The following is a 20,216-nucleotide window of genomic DNA, read 5'->3' as shown; positions in this document are numbered from 1 at the left end:
GGAGGGGGAAAGGACAGGGAGAAAAGGAAAAGAGTTTAAATGGTTGAGGAAACAGGCATCAGATCATTTGCACTTTGTACCTGTAAATTTTGTAATAAACTATTATACATCTGTGCATGAAGTTTTCTGCTAAATGTTTAAGGTGTTTAAGCTGACCTGTTTCATGATCTTAAACTGTTTTATATCATCTTATTGCCTTTATTACTTAGGGCAAAGCTCAAACATAATGAACTGAGGTGTACTAAAATGAAGTAATATTTATATAGTCTGAAAATTATGAAAGAAGTAAGGTGAGAGAAGGATAAATTTGCTCACTTAGGTCCAGTGTGTAGTAAGAGCACAAGAAAAAAAATAATAAATCAGACAATTTTTTGGTTTTAGAAGAAACACAACCCTTTAAGTTTCCAGATGGTTTTATTAAAGTTCCATGCTGTATTATAAACATACAAGTGATGAGAAAACAGTAACTAGAAACATGCACTTATCTGGCATTCTCTAAAATACCATTATACAAGTTTTCATTGACTTAGAAAAATACCCACTAAAACAATCACAGTTATTCTGAAAGATTTAAAAAAAAATGTATTGGCCAGAACAAAGTTCAAGAGAATAAACAAGATTCTGAATTGTATGTCAAAAAAACTGTACAAGATTGTACATAAAACTATAGTTTACAAAAGCCTTAGGTATAGTAAGAATACTGAATTAAGATTTCCAAAGTTCTGTTATCAATATCTATTAATAAAATCCTTATGAAATAATTGACTTAGAAAAAGTGAGATGTTCATGATTTCCGTGAGTATAGAAAATAGTAAATATCACTAAATACCACTTTCTGAAATAAAGTGTACTCAAAACAGCACAATGTATAGTCTCAAATTTTCTGTCATTCATTTAAACTTTGCTTGTATTGCCATGACAATCTTACACATAAACTTTCTCTTGGACTTTTTTAACAATTAGATCCTGAATTATTTCATGGTTTTATTATAATTTGAGTTCTTAAAATTAGTTGTAAATGGTATAATGTTGGGTTTATTTTTCCATGTTACTGTTTTAATTACTACATTAGAATTTAGAAGTTTAGGAATTTTCCTATGTCTTCTAGAAATTAGCGTGTCCTATAAGCAACAAAACAGTGTTGAGCATGAACAGTTTTTCAGTGTTTTGGTGATTTAATGGTTGCTTTGGAAAATGAATCTAAACACCACAAAGTAAGTGTAGAAGAAATTAAGTCACTAGTTAAGTCATCAAGCCAGCTGGCAGTTTTTAAATTATACATTAAGACTATTAGGAACAGTTTCATACTGCTTGTCTCTTTTCTTGTGTTAGAAGTTTAGAGGCTATGCAACCATCTGTTTTAGATGGGATCATCTCTCCTTAGGTAATACTTGGTCATAGGATAGTTGTGGCATTTTATTTATTGTATTTACTGGATATTGTAAGTTTCAAATGAATAAACAAGATAAATGGCTGAGTCAGTATTGTTTCAGAATAAGGATGAAATGATTCACTAGCTACTGAACATCTAAATGCATTGGCCATGAGGCTGCAGATATGTTTACCATGCAAAGATGTACAAAGATAACATTATTTTTAGAAATGATGGGATACTGGACACGAAATTCAGGACCTTGAACATGATACGAATGCATCCTACTATGAGCTACACCCCATGCCCTCCTAACCCACTTTAAACTCTAATAATACTTCAAGGAAGTGATTTAAGTTCAGAATTTTAAATTTATGCTGCATTTTAGTTTGTGACAAGGACTGTAATGCACTAAAGGACGTAGTATTTCCTTCAAGAAAATAAGTGCTTTTACTAACACAACTGATTTTTAGATTAGAGCCAGCTCTGGTGCACATAGCTAACTGACACATTAAGTCCTTTTACTTTCCTTGTCACTCCAAAAGTTTTCTTTTTTAACCACCTTCCTGTAACCACTTTTATTAAAGCCAGAGGCAAAGCACTTTTGTGGACCAGCAGACTTTCCTTAAGTATGTCCTTTGGTCTTGTGAGTTGACATGGTTGAAAAGATAAAACAAATGAAGCAGAATAGAAGCTCTCCTCTTGATACTTATATAACATACAGTTTACTTTAGTTACCCTGTGTGGTCTGCAACCAGGAGTTACACTGTAACTTCATAGATCACACCATAAAATGTAATACTGTACTGGAAGACTTTTCCATTAAAAAAAAAAGGTTTCTACTTTTTATAATTTATTCTATTTTCCAATACTTCTTAAATTCCATGAAATGTACCTAAAAGCAAGGTACTAGAAAATCATCACATCCTACATTCCTATCACCTTTGGGCTTAATATAAGATGTCAGAACACATCTTTATCAGTGAGTGCTTCAGAATCAAAGCTTGATTCTGTTTAAAATCAGTTAAAATGTGAACAGAAAAGTTATCTACTTCTTACAACTTGTTGCCTTGTTCCTGGTGTCTGCCTCTCTGACTGACTGACAGATAAGATCCTGCTAAGTAAGAAGGGCATGGCCTCCTGTGCTTTTAGCTAGCTAAGACTCCACAAAGTTTAAACATAATGACAGAATGTAGACTAATGTCTGAAGTGCTTGTTTTGTTTTAAACGAACAAAAAAACTGCTGTCAGTGAATACTGTAAAAAAGACTATAAGATCCTAAAAATGGGTCCCGTATTGCCAAAAGAATTTCAGTGCTTTTTAGTAAAACACTTGCATATAATACCTTAACTCTCATCACGTGCATCAGGAAAAAAAACTCCCAAGCAATGGAGATTCCCCATGGGAAATACTGGGGAAACAATACAAATAGAATATAAAAAACCAAAATGCCATTAAATTTGCATATCTGATGTAAAAAAATGCTGAGGTAATATTAACTGCTTTAAAAAAAAAAAACACCCATCTTTGCTTCCATTATTGCTGAAAAAGAAGGTAATACTGACTGAGTTACCTTACTATACCCAAAAAAGGGAGAGAAGTTTATGAACATTGACTACTGGTGAAGCATAATATCCAGAGCAAGTAAAAGTAGGCAAATAGGAAAATAAAAAACTAAAAAGTTAATGCTTATTATCCTTGAGATCTGGAGTGAAGGAAACTGCAGCCCTGTGGGGCTGATGACTTTAGCCTTATCCTGGTCACCTCTTCAGGAGTTTGTTTTGTTTAAAGCTAATCATGTCCCCATTCACTCAGATTCTGTTTCTAGGTGAATCCTTAAAAATAAAATCCCCAAGCTCTTAATAAATAATTGCAGTTCCTCCTGAAGATGCTGGGTAAAGTGCAGAAAAAAAGCACCACAGAAACTCTTGCTGGCCAGTATGGCTTGGCTACTAGATTCGGATTTGATAGCCCACTTCATTCAGAGTACTGAGGTCAGCCATCTTCTTTTCAGGCAGAGCAGGCCTAAGGATGAAAGACATGAAGAGGATGGGGCAGAAAGGTAATGAGCTTTTAAAAACCTAGGTCTTCTACTCAGTTCTGCTCAACACATACACACACATACTGCCACTGCCACACTTGCTTCCCAACCCTATTTGTTCTCCAAGTCTGCTTTTATAGGTTTTCAGGGACATGCTAACAGATTAAAACACTTTCAGTGTTCAGTTTTAAGCTTGAACTGGGTGGCACTAAAACATTTTTAAATCCAGTATCTTGCAAGAGTCTAATAATCATTTACTCCAGAACTCAGTGAAAATTCCCCCAGCAATACTACCTTCCCAGGGAAGCCCAGGAGTTACAAAATGACTCAAGTGACTGAGGTTCTGGGAGAGGTTCTCAGCTACCCTTGGTGGAGGGTTACTATTCAAGTTTAAATCTATTAATTCAAGATGACTCTCTTAGAATTTTAAGTGAAAAAGGATGTCAGTATAGAAATATTTCCCAACAGAAAACTACTCCTGGGCTGGGAAGGTGGCTCAGTGGTAGAGTGCTTGCCTTGCATGCCTGAGGCCCTGGGTTCGATTACTCAGCACCACATAAGCAAAAAGAAAAAAGCCGGAAGTGGCGCTGTGGCTCGAGTGGTAGAGCGCTAGCCTTAGGCTGAAGAGCTGAGGGACAGCGCCCAGGCCCAGAGTTCAGGCCCCACGACTGGACCCCCCCCCAAAAAAAAGAAAAGAAAACTAAGCATTTATGTTGAAATCATGTAGAAGTACTTGAAAAGTAAGCCAGGCACCTGTGATTCACGCCTGTAACCCTAGCTGCTCAGGAGGCTGAGATCTGAGTATCATGGTTTAAAGCCAGCTCAGGCAGAAAAGTTCTTAAGACTGATCTCAAATTAAGCACCAAAAGAAAAAAGCCAAAAATGAGACTGGCTCAAGCACTAGCTGAGCAAAAAAGCTCAGAAATAGTGCCCCGGCCCTGAGGTCAAGCCCTAGAATTGGCAAAAAAAAAGTACTTTTAAAAGTATTGCAAAGATTTCTTAATACATCATCTGTTTCCACTAAAGTCAATTTCTAAATTACTTTACAATATAGCCCTGTGCCTATGGATTTTCATAGTTTAACTTGTTTTCCATTTACCAGTTAACGGTTCACTCTTACCAGCTTGGATAAAAGATAACCAAGACTATACTAAGTTTAAGACATTCAGTGTATAGTGAGTTCTAATCCAGAAGTTTCAGACCTACACAGTTTTGCATGAAAATAATAGCATTTTATAGTTATTTGTGAACCTTCTTAGGTGCTTAAAAATGAAAATATACTTGTAAAGATTGGGGGTTTTTGTGGGAAGGGTGATAGGTAGGACTGGGGTTTGAACTCAGACCTATACTTGTTAGGCAGGTATTTTGCTGATCCAAACCTCCAGCCCCTTTTTTGTACTGCTGATTTTTCAGATGAGGTCTCACTTCTTGCCTAAACACATACCTGGATTATGATGTGCCTGTTTTAGGCTTGCCACCATAGCTAGGAAGATAAAGACTATATCCCTTCCGTTGAGATAGTCTCTGGATTTTCTATCTAAGCTGGCCTTGAATCACAATCCTGGTCTCAGCTTCCCAAGTGGCTAGTATTACAGAGACTCGAGCCACTAGCATCCAGCTGTAAGTTGCTTAATTTGTATCTTTGAAAGAGCTTCTGACTGCCAGTGCTTTCTCTTTGGCATGAAAGTAGGCCCATCTCACTCAGATAGAAATGAACAGCTCACTTCTCAGCTCAGCTCAGCTCAGTGAATGGCAGGTCCCAAGCCAACAGATTCCGCTTCTCTGTCTGTCACTCGCTCTCTGAGATGGAATCCTCATGATCCAGTCCATGTTCATTCTCTCTGAAGTGGTCAAGCAGCCTTCCCCAATGTACTATTTGACCCTCTAAAACAACTAGTCATCTTAATTGTCACTGTTTTACATAGGGTTTATTAACCTGACCATGGACTTATTTCTATGGGTTTTTCCTCATGATCCCTAGGACAAACCCTCAATGCTGAAAATATAGCTAATTGCAGGTAGATATCTCACATGTGTAAGATCTCATGCTTAAAACTTCCCATCTTGAGGTCCAATCATTCCTTGGAGATTCCCTGCTCCCTTTAAATAGGGCCCACTGCTGACAGCTCTGGAAGAATGGGCTCATGGGGGCCACAGAAGGTCCCTCCTCTTTTTTTTTTTGGTTTGGTTTTGTTTTTTTCGGTAGGTTGCAGGGCTTGAACTCTGGGTTTGGGTGCTGTCCCTGCACTCTTCAGCTCAAGGTGAGCACTCCACCGCTTGAGCCACAGCGCCACTTCCGGTTTTCTAGTGGTTTATTGGAGATGAGAGTCTCACGGACTTTCCTACCCGGGCTGGCTTTGAACTGTAATCCTCAGATCTCAGCCTCCTGAGTAGCGAGGATTACAGGCGTGAGCCACCGGCACCAGGCTTGGTCCCTCCTCTTAAGTGGACAGCTGAAGGGATCACAGTGTTCCTGTACGAGTCAGACTTTTGTTTCAGTCCCAGTCTTGAGCCCACTAATAGGGAGAGAGCCTAGTATACTTACAGGCCAGTCACGTTTAAAGAGTCTTTATGTGTCTTGTTTGGCCAAAAGCCTAAAATGAAATCTATTTTATCTCTCTGCTTAAGATTCATCTTTCAGCTAATTTGCAACACTGTCCCTGAAAGCACACTCCCCATACGTTAACAGCAGCCTTACAAGGCACATGCTGCTAGAAAGGTAAGTCAACTTCTTGCCTCCCTGGTGGGCTCTACTTTAGAAAATTCAGCCATAAAAAGCTCATCTGTCAAAAGATAGGCCTGCAGCACTTCTATGTACTCCTTGGTTTTAGAATAGGATTAAATGCAGGCCATTTCCTACAGCAGTTATGACTTTCACACTACCTTTTTGGTGCTGTCACTATGGAAGCACAGATTTCTTATCCAAATATAAACTAGATTTGTATTAGCTGACTTAAACTGGTGCCGACTTTAATGATCTATGTGTGACAGAGTCAGTGGTTCCTCAATATCCAGGCTCATATTCTTTATTGACCCCACCCCTGATTTAGCAGAGCAAATGGTGCTTGACTACAAACTACATTTCCCAGCCTCCCTGCAGCCAGGCCTGGCCTTGGGTTAACTTGTAGCCAATGAGATTAAGGAAAGTATGGAGTAACATTCAGAACACCGCTTCAAAAGACAACTGGAAGATGCCATTTATCTCTTCCTTTCCTCTTTGTTTTTCCTTGTCTTTGTGCATTCCTCCTAAAGAGAATGTGGAAGGGTTGGGGGAAGCTCTGACCTCCAGGAGGTCACTAAAGACAGCACAAGAGGGAATAGCCTTGGGATTATAGGCCTGTACCACTGTACCAGCTAGGGAGTCACCCTTATAGTAACCCTGTAACCCTGTAATCTATGTAGGACTAAAATCTTGAGATCTCATACTCTCCCTGAAAACAATTCCTGAGCTTATTAAGAGAATCCTTTGTTTCATAATCCTTGTATTGTAGCACCTACCAATTGACTCACCCTAGATTCTGAACATGTGTATATATGCCTATGCATGTGTGCATAGTATGTATTGGGGGCTGAACCTAGGGCCTTAAACATGCTTTCTATTACTAAACTATAGCCCTAGCTATAGTTTTCTTTATTTTTTTTTTACCCTCAGTATAGGAACTTGAAGTCTGAGACTTGCTCTGTTGGTCAGCTGGAACTCTACCATTTGAGCCATACCTCTACTTCTAGCTCTTGGCTGGTTAATTGGAGATGAGATCTCTTGGATTTGTCTGCTCAGACTAGTTTTGAATGATAATTCTCAGATCTCAGCCTCCTGAATAGCTAGAATTAATAGGTGTGAGCCACTGGTGCCTGACTTCAGCTTTGCTTTCAGCCCCGCCCCCCTTCCCGGGGCCTTGGCCGTAGCTTCCTCAGCATCAGATCACACCCATATGAAAATACTGCCCGTAAGAAGCTAGCTTAGTATTGTTCCTGAAGTGTTGGAGTCCATCTGACCTGCCTGGCCTTTTTTTCCGTCTGCCCTGTGCCTAGCAATACCTTCTGAGACATCTGTGCAGGCCAGGATACAGGGTCAAGAATGGCATCTGCTTGCCCACTTGTCCTGTCGAGTGGCCTCACTGCGATAGAAGCCAGTTTTTGGCTACTCACTGGTTTTTCTCATAGGAAAAATTCTGTTTCTCAGGACTAGAGCCCCTCATACCTGGGAAACAGAATTTTCTCCACACTCCTTTGCATTCCTTAGATATCACCCTTTTAGCTGTGTTCTGCTATTGGCACATCTGAAAATAGAGAAGGTTTAATTTGGGAGTCTTTGGCCTCCTTTTTCTAGACCTTTGCTTAGCATTTCCATCCATTCCCCTTGTGCTTCTTGGGTGCCCGGAAATTGCCATTATAAATAGCTTTTATTATTAGATGCTTACATTGTGCCAGACATCGTGCTAAATAGAAGATTTACATTGACACTCATCTACTCATCCCTTTTGTGAAAGAGCGAGCACTGAGGTCAGGGGACTTGCCCAAACCAAAGTTGCACTGTTAGCAAGAATTGATCCTCAGAATCTAGGGCCCAAGGCTGGTGCTGGTAGCTCATGCCTATAATCCTAGCTATACTAGAGGCTGAGATCTAAGGGTCAAGGTTCAAAGCCAGCCAGGGCAGGAAAAGTCCATGAGACTCCTATCTCTAGTTAACCATAAAATGCCAGATGTGGAGCTGTGGCTCAAGTGGTAGAGGAGCTCTAGCGTTGAGCGAAAGAGCCCAGGCCCCAAGTTCAAGTCCCAGTACCAGTGCGACCATGCGCGCGTGTGCGCACACACACACCAAGAATCTAGGGCCCATGACTTTAACTACAGGGCCTCCATCCTCTCACACCCCAATTAAGGTATGTTCACTTATCTGAGAACACCATGGTCTCTCCTGCCTCCACACCCTGATCATGCTGCCTGTACTTTGAGATGTCTTTCCCTATGTCTTGTCTTCAAGTCCAACCCATGGCACCAAGTACCATGCAGCATTTTCTAATTTCTGACACTCAAACTCCAGTACTTACTAAGTGTTGTTTCCTACTGACCACCATCCATGGGTCTGTCCCAGAAACTGAATAAGGGCAGGACGCAAGTACATTCATCTATGAATCCCACTACTGGATACCTACCATTCAATGAATAGTTGAGGTCTCTGATATGTAAATGGAAGATTGGGCTTCATACGCTACTATGATCATGGACTACTTTAAGTGCTAAGCCAGGAATTCATGTTGCTTTGCTAATTTTAAGAGTTAACAAAAAGAGGTTTTTGTTTGTTTACATACAAATTTTAACCTGTATAGGATCTGCCTACTAAGCTGAATGTGGTTCTGTCATGACAGATAGCTCGTAGGCTCCCAAAGCAGAGACAAGGTTTTCTTCTTCCTCATGGTCCCCAACCCACTTAGGTATCTAGAAACAGGCGGTGTAGGGGTGGGGGTAAATTCTGGCAGAAAGCAAACAAAGCTGAGAATCCTGGCGGATGGTGGAGAAGATGAAACCCTTTCACAGCAACAATGGCTGTAGTTTGTGGCATGGCAAAGGGCCGCACCTGCCCCAGGGCCCAGCTAGAAAGCGTGCTCAGTAGCCAGCTCATGTCAGGGCCAGGGCTGGCTGAGCTATTGGGCATGCAGAAACCTCTTCCCAGTGCTCCCTAATTTATAATTAGAACCTTGCCAGGGGGTTATTTTTAAGGAACACAAGCACCAAGATGATGATTCAACCAGGTCTGCGCTTGCCCAGATCCTCTCATCAGATCCTGGGCTATTATTTTACACTGAACAACGCATTTCTCCAAGTCCCTCTGAGTCCAAACAAGGGCAAAGAAAGCAAAGGATTTTTCTCTCCTGGGCTTTTGAACAGCACTCTGGAGAAAGAGGGGTAGAAGAGTCTAAATTTCCTTTGAGTCACTTTGTGGGGAGAATAAGACCTCCTCTCTCAGCACACAAGGGTAATGCCAAACATGTCCATTGTCATGGAGCCAGAGTGAGCTAGGGTAAACTGCTGCCCATCCAGTATCTCCCTACCTTTAACCCTAATTTCAGATCTGTACCCCAGGAGCCAACTGGACCCAGGCTGTGAGGGGGAGGTAGTATGGGAGGACAGCACCATGGGTACGTGCTATAGAAAGTCCCCCCTTCACAGTGGCACATCAGGTGCTTCATGCACGGAAGCAACCTCTGCGCTAGATGCTGCCAGTAGCCACTGAAGCCACAAGAAGCCTTGGAGCCAGAAAAGGATGGCAGCATCTTAAGGACTACAGTAATACATCACTGCACCTTGAGGCTGAAACACAAGTTGGTGTGTGTCTGTGTAAGGGTTTAAGCTACTGTAATCCCAGCTCCTTGGGAGGTAGAGAACAGGAGGATTGTAGTTCAAGGCCAACCCAAGCAAAAAGTTTGAGAGAACACTTCTCCCTCTCCCTCACCCCCCACCCCCCGCACATACGTACACGTGGAACCCCCTCCTCCCCACCATCTCAACCAGGTGTGGTGCCTGTCATTGTAGCTATATAGGAAACATCAGCATCAGTAGGGGATGGTGATCCAGGTCTGCCTAGGGAGGAAAAGTAAGACCATACCAAAAATTTGAAAGAAGGTGCCTGCCTAGCAAGTGCCACGAAGCCCTGAGTTCAAATTCCCAGTACTGCCAAAGAAAATAAAAATTGAAGAGGAAAAAAGCTTCTAGGGCCCTCCACAACCCCCAGCCTCCCCTCTGCCCAGTTGGCAGTAAACACACACCCTCACACTCACACACCAGGATCGGCCAATTGCTGGTGGTCCAGGTAAGAGATAGGCCTTCCTCTCTTGCCAGCTCTGGCAGGAATTAGGGCAAGGCAAGCAGGTCCCAATTTAGTATTTTAGGCCTACTGGGAAGGCCACTGAGGCAAAGTAGGAGAGAGCAGTTAGGTAGAGGAGAGGTTCATTCACACCTGTCACCCTCATTCAAGGCTAGTCTCATTCCTCCCTCACATTCTTTGTCTCCAGGATGGTAGCACAGCGGACAGGGCCCACAGATGACAGTTGCTATGTAAACGGAGAGACTTTGCCAAAACAGATTCCGTTCCAAAGAGATTCTCCTGCCCTGGGTCCTTCCGTGCCTCAAGCCCTCCCCAGGCAGAAGGCTCTGGCCAACATCCAAGAGCCACAGGCCACTGTTTGAGATTCCGGGGCACCACTGGCAGGCTCTGATGTCACCTCTCCTTTCCTTCCATGAGTCAGAACCTCTCAGCTCTAGAAACCCTGACCTTGTCTGACCCGCAAGGCTCAGACCAGCTCTTGGCTCCCTCGGCCCTACATAATCTTTCCTGACAAGGCCCACCATTCCATCTTGGTTTCTTCAAGCAGCCCTGGGGTCTCTGAGCAACAGGGAGCCAGTGAGGGAAGCCAGGGGAGTAGAAATAGCTCATTCACATCAGCTGAGAGGCTTGCTTTTCCTTCCACAGCCTTCCTACTTTTCTTTCTCTTTTCTAAATTCCCCTCTGCCTTTCACGCTAAAGGAACATTTCTCTGGGGAGTTTTTCTTGCTTAGGATCCAAGGATAATGACTTCTTTGACCTCATTCATTATATCTTAGATGCAGTGAGGCCATGGCATCAGACTTTCTCCCCGTGACGTCGTCATTAAACAGCCTCTGCTCACGCATCCAGATGCCTGGGCATGCATAACCCTTCCTGACAGAAAGGAGCAGGAGTTTGTCCAGCTTGTAGCCCTGTAGGAAAGGGAAATTTTATCTTGAAGTGGGGTTTACTAACCTCTGGAACTCTGAGGGGCTCCAGCAGCGTAAGCTACCATAAGATGATGATGGAGGAAAAAAGAAAAGAAAGATAAAGCACAAAAGCTGGGTGCTGATGGATTGTGCCTACAAGGACTTCAGACCACAAATGTGCTTCTCAATAGGTGTTCCTTCCTCCTTTCCTGTTCTAGGGTTTGAACTTAGAGGCTGGTACTCTACCCCTCGAACCACACCTCCAGCCCTGATTGTTGCTGCTGGTTTGGGGGATGGAGTTCTCGAGGACTTCTATGCCCAGACCAACTTTGTACTTCAGTTCTCTAGGTCTTGGTCTCCTAGGTACCAGGTGGTTTTATTTTGAGACAGATTCTCACTATGTTGCCCAGGCTGGTCTCTTAACTCACAAGCTGAAGCCATCCTCTCACCCTGGCCTCCTGAGCAGCCCTGCACCACCTCCCCAGGCTCCCACACTCCTAGCCTTGCTCTTCGGTGGAGACCTACTGGGGATGGAGGCCCAGAGTTAGGAAACAGTTGGTTTGAATTCACAGAAAGGCTTTGGAACAGTAGATGAAACCTCAGTCTTCATCTCCCTACCTTTTAAGAGTCATGGGGGAGCCAGGTACCAGTAGCTCATGCCTATAATCCTAGCAACTCAGGAGACTGAAATCTGAGGCTCATGGTTCCAATCCACCTTAGGCAGGAAAGTCTATGAATCTTCTATCTCCAATCACTCAAAAACAACAACAACCAGAAATGGAGCTGTGGTTCAAGTGATAGAACACTAGCCTTGAGCAAACACTAAGCTCAAGGACAATACCCAGGTCCTGAGTTCAAGCCCTAGGACCAGCACCAAAAAAAAAAAGAGAAGAAGAAGGAGGAGGAGGAGGAAGAAGGAAGAAGAAGAAAGGAGGAGGAGGAGGAAAAGGACCACAGCTGGCTGCCAGTGGCTCACCCCTGTAATCCTAGCTACTCAGGAGACTGAGATCTGAGGATCATGGTTCAAAGCCAGCCCAGGCAGGAAAGTCTGTGAGCCTCTTATCTCCAGAAAACCAGAAGTGGCACTGTAGCTCATTGGTGGAAAGTCCGTGAGCCTCTTATCTCCAGAAAACCAGAAGTGGCACTGTGGCTCATTGGTGGAGTACTCACCTTGAGCTGAAGAGTACCCAGGTTCAAGCCCCATGACCGACAAAAAAGAAAAAAGAAAAGAATCACAGAGGGAAACATGACTATTCTGTGGGAAAATCGCTTAAAAAACTCCTAGGGAAAACCATAATCCTGGAGTTTGTTCTCATCCACATGTATCTGATAGGAGCTGCATGTTCATATCAAAGCAATTACTGCAACAAAAAGCTTGAAGTTAAAAAAAAAATAAAAACTCCTAGGGCAGCAGAGGAAGAAAAGGGATGGGGGTAGAAGCAGGGGGAGCCCCATCCTGCTCTGGAAATTTGATCCTAATGGACTCTGGTGAAGTCATCTCTTGCCTCCCACTCAACTGACTCTTGTGTCAACCCGGTGACACGGATCCTCCTTTCGGAAGGGATTATTCAGACAACTGCAAAAGTGCGACAGAATTCAGGGCTGGAAGTAGCTCCAGCTGTAAGGAGGAGGGGGAAGGGGGACAGAAAGCCACTAAAATTATCCAGTCAGGGGCCAGAGCCCTACCACTGATGAGCCTCTGGCCTGTTACAAGAGGCCCATCAGCCTTTTCTTTGCCTGCGGGGCTACTCCCGAGTTTCCTGCTGGCACCCAACACATTTAGAAATGACCTGCTGGCCACATGTGATACTAAAATAACAGCACAGGGATGGTGTCACTGATCCTTTCCTGGTGCTGACAGACCCACAATAGGTTTCCTGGACCGGTGCAATTATTGGGTCATAACCATACTTGGCTCTTTCTCCTGGATATGTAGGAAGCAGCTCAAATTCCACAGTCTAAACTCAAACTTGCCCTTGTCCTACACTTTCCTCAGTCCACCACCAGCTGCCACCACTAGTCTTTTGACCTCATCCTGACTTTTGTCTTCACACCAATCCTAGTATCTTTCCCTGGTTAAAAACCTCATGTGTCCCTGACTGCAAAGTCCTCATGAGTCTAAGTGAAATGGATCCAACTGGAATGCTTCTTAAAAACTAGCTGCAGCCATTCTGCACATGACTCTTGGGAGGGAGGAAGTGGTGCATCTTCATAGGATGCTTGACCCTAGCTGAAGATTGGGAGCTCCTTGCACTGCATAAGAGGAAAGAGGACTCACGACTTGTCTCGTCTGCCAAGCCTTCTTGAGGGGCTTGCTTGTCTCCTCCGAGGGGACAGGGATTTTCCCCGGCTTCTCACTTGGGTCGGTGAGTGGGCACTTGCAGGTTTCAAGATCTACAGAAGAGATGAAGAGTGATTCACATAGTTCCTTAGAAATCCCCCACCCCACCCTTCCATTTTCCCACCACATAGCATCCTAGCTCTCCGTTCATCCATAATCTTGTGGTTTAGAAAGCACTGAGCAGGGGCTGGGGACATGGCTCAGTAGTAGAATGCCTGTCTAGATCAAATCTCCTCTCATTCCTCCCTGTAGAAAAATAAAAATAAAAATAAAGGATGGCACAGAGCAGGAACAATTCTGCCCTGGAAAAGGCAAGGATACTACTTTTCTAGAGAATGATCACACTAAGATGAGCCCAGTGCTTCAGTTTTCTGGTGCTATGTTTAGTTGCTTAGAAGTTTCTCTCCTCAAGAGGGCAAAGTCTCATCTATATGGCCTCCCAAACCAGCCTCCTGTGATTCTCCTATCTCACACACAGACAGTATAGTCTCAATTTATCAAAACCTACACTCCAGGTTCCTGCAGAATGAAAAGTTCCCCGGTGCTAAACATAACCTAGCCTGAAGTCAGCAGACCCCTGTCCCCTGGGTCTTCAATGTGCACCAGCTTTCTCTTAGCAGTTTGGCAAGTCCTGGAAATCACAGGAGCAAGCCGGTATTGTGTCACTGTGGAGGTAAAAAGATCTACATGAGGCTAGCTTAGTGAAAGTTCTCGCCTGCAGTGGTGACTCCAGGTTTGAATTTTATGTCAAGGGCTTTGCAGCTTAGAAGTCAGACCAGCAATACAATGTGACTCTGAAATAGATCCTAAAGCAGAGAAGCCACCCATCCTGGTTTTCAGAGCCTTTTCTTGTTTTAGTACTAAGATGCTCATGTTCTGGGAAGCCCCTCATGCACTTCGCAGTGATTGGTCATCCTACTGTAAAGACAAAACAGACAGAACTGTAGATCCAGTTCAAAAGAACTACCATTTGAGGACCAAGACATTTCTTTAATTATAATGTCTAAGTTTGTATTGGCTGTTGGATTTGAAGTTCAGCTGTTTGTCAGGATCCTCACAGGGGATTGGCTCCAGGAACCCCTCATGGATGCCCAACCCCAAGGATGCTCAAGTCTCTTATATAAAATGATGTAGTCTTTGTATATAACTTATGCCCTCCTGTATTCTTTAAAGCCTGTCTAGACCAACTGCAAGACAACACCAAGTAAATCCCACCTAAGTCATTGTCATACTGTACTATTTACGGAACAATAACAAGAAAAACAGCCTGTACATATTTACTACAGCTGCAATTATTTTTAATCCAAAGTTGGCTGAAAATGTGAACTTAGAAAGGTGAGAAGAAAGATTTAAGAATAAATGACTTGGGCCAGGCACGGGTGGCTCACACCTGTAATCCTAGCTACTCAGGAGGATGAGATCTGAGGATCCCGAATCAAAGTTTGCCTGGGCAGAAAAGTCTGAGTCTGTGAGACTCTTATCTCCAATTAACTACCAGAAAACCAGAAGTGGAGCTATGGCTCAAAGTGGTAGCATTCAGGGACAGCACCCAGGCCCTGAGTTCAAGCCTTAGTACCAACAAAAATTAATAATAATGACTTGGGACTTGGGGGAATGGGAAAAGAATGGGTGATGTATATTATTAGTGGGAGGGATGAATATGGTCAAAATATGCAACCATCAAAATAGAATAATGAAACCTATTGAAATTGTTTTGGGAAGGGAGGAGTTGGGAGATGACAGAGCCTTAGATGGAGTGAGACTGGAATATATTATAAATGTGTGGACATGTAACAGTGAAATCCCCTCTGATAGTTAATAGAAACTAATCATAATAATAATGTGGCATATTTTTCACTTTAATAGGGTGACCACTAAACAAGAAGAGCCAAAGAAATGTAGGACCTGGAGCAAGAAAGAGAGGGAAGGAGAGAGAGAAATGGAGAAAGCGCTCTCACAAATCACTTATTTGTTGACCCAGTACCTACCTTCATTCTCATATCCCTGGCATATTTCTCCAACTCCTTCTTGATGTCAGCCCTCAACATCTTTGAGACATTGAGGACAAGCTGCTTCCATTCAATAGGCTGGAAGCTATGAGGCTCATGGGGGACATAAAGCCCAATCTTGACCTTCTTGACTGTGTGCAGGTATTTCTTGTAGGAGTCTTCAAAGTCAAAGACAAGGTCACTCAGAGTCCGAAAGGTCAATGGCTTGTCCATCAGCTCAGCCCTTCGGCTCATGCCCAGTGAGCCATAGTGGCCATTACAATAAATTCCCAGCACAACATGGTGAAAGTAGTTTCCTGAGAAGTAGGTTTTAAAGCTGATGGGGAATCGCTCGATGGAAGGCTGTCCATTGGTTAAGTATCTTAAACAATCTGAGTCAAGGAAAACACTAAAGGCCTTGAAAAGCGCATGAGCTGTAGGAAGGGACAGAATCTCCCAGGGATGCCCTGAGGAGCCACATCTAACCTGTCCAGATGAATCCTTTTCTAAGACATTCGCTTGAGATCTCAGTGTTCACTGCTGGATGCATACTGAAACCAAAATGAACAAGGACAGAGGGAAAACAAGCTATCTTCTTCAGTTATTAAATGCAAAAAAACAAAACAGTTACAAGTCACTTTTTCCTTATTTTTCTACAAGATACTGGGAGCTTTTGTTGTTGGATTTTTTTTTTTTTGAGTCAGGGTCTCTCTATATAACCCAAGCCAGTCAAACTCACGATCCTCCTTCCTAAACCTCCAAAGTGCTGGGATTACATCACAGGCTACCTTACCCTTTAGGTTTTGGTTGAACTGCAGTTTGAGCTCAGGGTCCCACACTTGTCTGGCAAGCATTCTGTCACTTGGCCTAAACCTCCAACCCTTTCGCTTTAGGTTGGTTGTGTTTTTGCCTGAGCCACAATGGCACAATCCCAGATGTATGCCCAACTGTCCAACTCTACTTCTTTGTTTCTTTCTCTTCTCTTTCCCTCTGTCCTTCCTTCCTTTCCTTCCTTCCTTTTTTTTGTACATTCAAAAAACGGGCTCGGAATGTTGTATGTGGAAATACCAGGACTTGAAGGCCTATGAGATGGCCCAGTAGAGAAATGAAACCCAGAACCAAGGCTATAGAGAGATATGAAGCACGTGTTGACTGGTGATCGGGAGGAGAAGAGGCGGAAAGGGTCACATGTGCACCTCATTGGCAGGAGCCTGGGGTAGCACGAGAAAATAGCCTCCATACCAAAACCCAAGGCTGCTGCTCCCTCCCAACCCACATCATTCAACTTCTGTCCACTCACCAGCCCATGTGCATTTGGTAGCACAGCCTCTTAACCATCATCTTGGCTTTGACCCAGCACATAGCATTATAAATGTTCTTAATATCACTGAACCCAACATTTGTAATGGTTGCAATGGTAAATTTTATGCCATATTTACTACAATAAAAGAAAAGAAAAACAACCATAGGCTGTGAGAGAGGCAAACCCAGCATTCTTTAGCAGAGATGGAGGAACATCCGGGCTGTGGGCCATATATGGCCATGAAACTATTTGATATAGGATGGGTCAGACGTGCAGGCTTCTCTTTGGCTGCCCCTGGACTGTCCACTTGAATTGAATAATTTGTATGGCTTGAAAAATAATGTTATAAACATTCAGATGGCGGCCTTTGGCAGGGAAAAGTTTCCTCACCCTTACTAGGACTGTAATATGGGCATCTGTCCTAGGGGACAAGTATAGTCAGCCAGGTCCCAAGTCACTCATCTCTAGGATTTAATTCTATCATCACAGCCATCGGTAAAGCCTTGGGTTCTAGAAAAGGAAGGAAGAGAGAGGAAGGACAAGCGCAGGAAGCAGCCTGAGTTTTTCTAGGGAGAGGAGAGCAACAGCACCCAAAGTCCACGGAAAATGAGCCAACACCCAGCTTTCTGGGGGAAATGATAACCTGCTTCTCATGATGTACCTGTTGCTTTCATAAACCATGCTACTATGAGCAAGGCTTACCACAGTCAACAAACCCCTTCAAAATAAGTGCCATCATTGAGAAAATAACTTGAAGCCAAACATCTATGTGTCCAGAATGCAAGTGTGCAAGACAGGGCTTATCACAGACAAATCCCACACTCTGGGCTGAAGTGAAAAGAAGGAGCCAGGAAGGAGGTGAATGGATGTAGCTTCCACACAGCCAGACTGACCAGATTCAAGAAACTCCCAAGGCACTGCTGGTTTCCTAGGACCCATGACAGAGGAGGTCGCAAGTCATCCTTCACTGTCCACGAGGGGACACAAGGATGCTGACACAGAGCAAAGAGAAGGCAAAGATGCTGCGACTTAAATGTAGGTCTGTGTCCAAGACTCAGGTTCCCCTGAGTTCAGCAGTGTGTGCTGCTTCTCCCCCACTCTCCCTGCCCTCTTCTACAAAGTCACATGGGTAAGAACAAAGGAAAACCAACAGCACAAACCCAGAGGCAGGGTCACTGATCTGTTCTCCACAATCCCCAAAGGTCGTGGCTAAAACCAGTGACATGATGCTTAGATGTATAAAACTGTGCAGAACAAGATGACCTATATATGTCTGAGTACATTCGGATGTCCAGCAGCAAAGCAACTGAAGTTAGCTCATCTACCCAGCAAAGGGCCTGGGCTTATGTGCTTTGATTTCCACCAGCAGATCCCTGGGCTGTTCAAGCCATTAAACTTGCAAGAGTCCCTGCTAAACAGCTGTGGCTGATTCCTGCCACTCAAGAGTTAAGGCCCTCCCTGAGCCATCTGATGCCAGACCCAGCCCTGACCTCCTGCTGAGCTCCCCAGACACAAGTTTCTTCTCCTTTGGGAGAAGCAGAGAAAAGAGAGGGAGGAGGGGGAGAGAGGGGCTTCAATAAGGCTTAAGTGTCCACTTTTCAAGCACCTGTGAACTGTCTTATTCTATACCAGGCCTTTGAGTGCTCTACAGAAGGCAGAAAGGAGCAGAAATTTCCTGTCCCATGGAAATGTCTAGCAGTAGTATGTGAGAAGCCCTGGGTGCCACCTTAGAACACACACACACACACACACACACACACACACACACACACACACTATAAAACCCTACGAAGTCCGAAACTTTGGGACTTGTACTGTAGCTCGTGATAAGAGTGCTTGCGTAACATGCATGAGATTCTGGGTTCAATCCCCAGCAACTCAAAAAAACAAACACAAAAACAACAAAAAAGAAACTGCTCAGGAGATCAAGAAAATAGACTAGACACCTCTACTTTTCCCAGTCTAACTCTCAACCATGTATCCTACCATTGTGGTTGTAACTCCTTTGTCTCCTGGTTTTCCTTCTACCTCTTTGAGTTTCCTTCCTAAGTCTTTCTTCATGGGCTCTTTATATCTAACTGGAATTAACTCCGATTTCATCTTTGATCAGCTTCACCTCTTCTTGAACAGGAAGCACAACCGCTCCCCCATTCTCACAACCCTCCCCAACCACTCACAATTTTGCATTTCCTGTACAGATTCATGTCAGCCCTACACTGCAAATATTCCATCCCGATATCCCAAAATTCAATAAGCCAAATTCATTATAGTCCTACTCAATTCATACCCCCATAAGTCTGATCCTCCCTTTAAGTTCTTCTCTTGGGCTGTGGCACTATTAGTGCAAGCGAGGAGTGTAAGGCCACCTCTTTCCCCTTTTAACTCTTCAAATCACATCAGTCCACAGTAACACTGATATGTCTCCTTCCCTTCCCTCTACCTTTACTGTTACTGTGACAAGTCAAGTCTCCACTAACGAATCTGTCACCTCACTGTCACCCTCATTTCTCCAACCCATCTTCAACAGAGACTGTGGCCAAGTCAGGAAATCTGTATTTGTTAACTTATCAACTCCAGTATCCAGTTGGTCTCTAAGTCCTATTCACTCAATCTCCTTGACATCTCGAGAACACCCTCTCAAATCCACACCCATGGCCAGGGCCATGCTTCAGACATCACCATCCTCTTCTGTAAGAGCTTCCGATGGGCTTTGAAGAGGCAGTACCACCTTTCCCCAATCTATCTTCTTTGGTCTGTCCTTTAGAAAGCTTCTCTCTAAAGAGTACATCTGACCCTACCACTCCTCTGCTTCACAGCTTCCACAGTCCCCCACGGCCTTTAGGAAAAGGTCTCTCCTTAACACAGTACTCACACATGCAACTTGTTCCACCTGGGACTATCTCCAAAACTCAGATCTCGCTGTTTTATTTTGGCCACACTCTCTTCCACCCACCCATTCCAGGAGACTTGGAGTTTCTCTGCTCTTCTATCCAGTCATGTTTAATTGCCATCACCACCAATAAGGGACTCATCTCAGTTGTTCTGAGCAATACTCCTTCCAAGCCAAAAAGCCAGAAAATGGAACAGAAAGTAGGAGAGAGATTAGCCCATTATGTCAGCTGTAACTCATCAAGATATACTTCCAGTGTTTGGTCTCTCCCATAATCTCCTGAAGATGGATTTGCATGCCAGACCACTTCCCCAAAAGTAACTTTCTTGGGACAATGTCAAATTAATACCAGGAAGAGCTCTAAGAGCTCCCAGTGACTGGTGAATCTGTGTGGTCACTGGCTTGATGGCTGATCCTGACAGATGCTACAGCTAACATGGTAGAGTAATTTTGGTACAATAAAATAGGAACGCCAGCAGAGTTTGACACTTTCCAAGGAGACAATGAGCATCATTTCTGTGGATGTAGGACACTATAGACACACCCATCC

The 20,216-nt window shown here is 43.7% G+C and overlaps 2 protein-coding genes across 3 annotated transcripts in view; one reads left to right on the top strand and one right to left on the bottom strand.

Annotated features, from left to right (window-relative positions):
• The window catches only part of Angel2 (angel homolog 2 (Drosophila)), a 35,998-nt gene extending 20,555 nt beyond the window's left edge, over positions 1-15,443 (top strand). The window contains exon 9 of the mRNA XM_013015313.1: positions 15,352-15,443. Within this exon, the coding sequence (XP_012870767.1) occupies positions 15,352-15,356 (5 nt within the window). The 3' untranslated portion in view covers positions 15,357-15,443. The remainder of the gene's footprint in view (positions 1-15,351) is intronic.
• Positions 3,325-20,216, bottom strand: part of Vash2 (vasohibin 2) — a 28,882-nt gene continuing 11,990 nt past the window's right edge. For both annotated transcript variants that reach the window (XM_013015316.1, XM_013015317.1), the window contains 3 exons: positions 15,474-15,855; positions 13,423-13,538; positions 3,325-3,397 (listed from right to left, as the gene is read on the bottom strand). In XM_013015316.1, the coding sequence (XP_012870770.1) occupies positions 3,325-3,397; positions 13,423-13,538; positions 15,474-15,855 (571 nt within the window). The remainder of the gene's footprint in view (positions 3,398-13,422; positions 13,539-15,473; positions 15,856-20,216) is intronic.

Source organism: Dipodomys ordii, unplaced genomic scaffold (genome assembly GCF_000151885.1).
Source record: "Dipodomys ordii isolate 6190 unplaced genomic scaffold, Dord_2.0 Scaffold26, whole genome shotgun sequence".
Taxonomy (NCBI): domain Eukaryota; kingdom Metazoa; phylum Chordata; class Mammalia; order Rodentia; family Heteromyidae; genus Dipodomys; species Dipodomys ordii.
The sequence above is the reverse complement of the archived record's forward strand: the minus strand, read 5'-3'. Positions and strand labels throughout refer to the sequence as shown.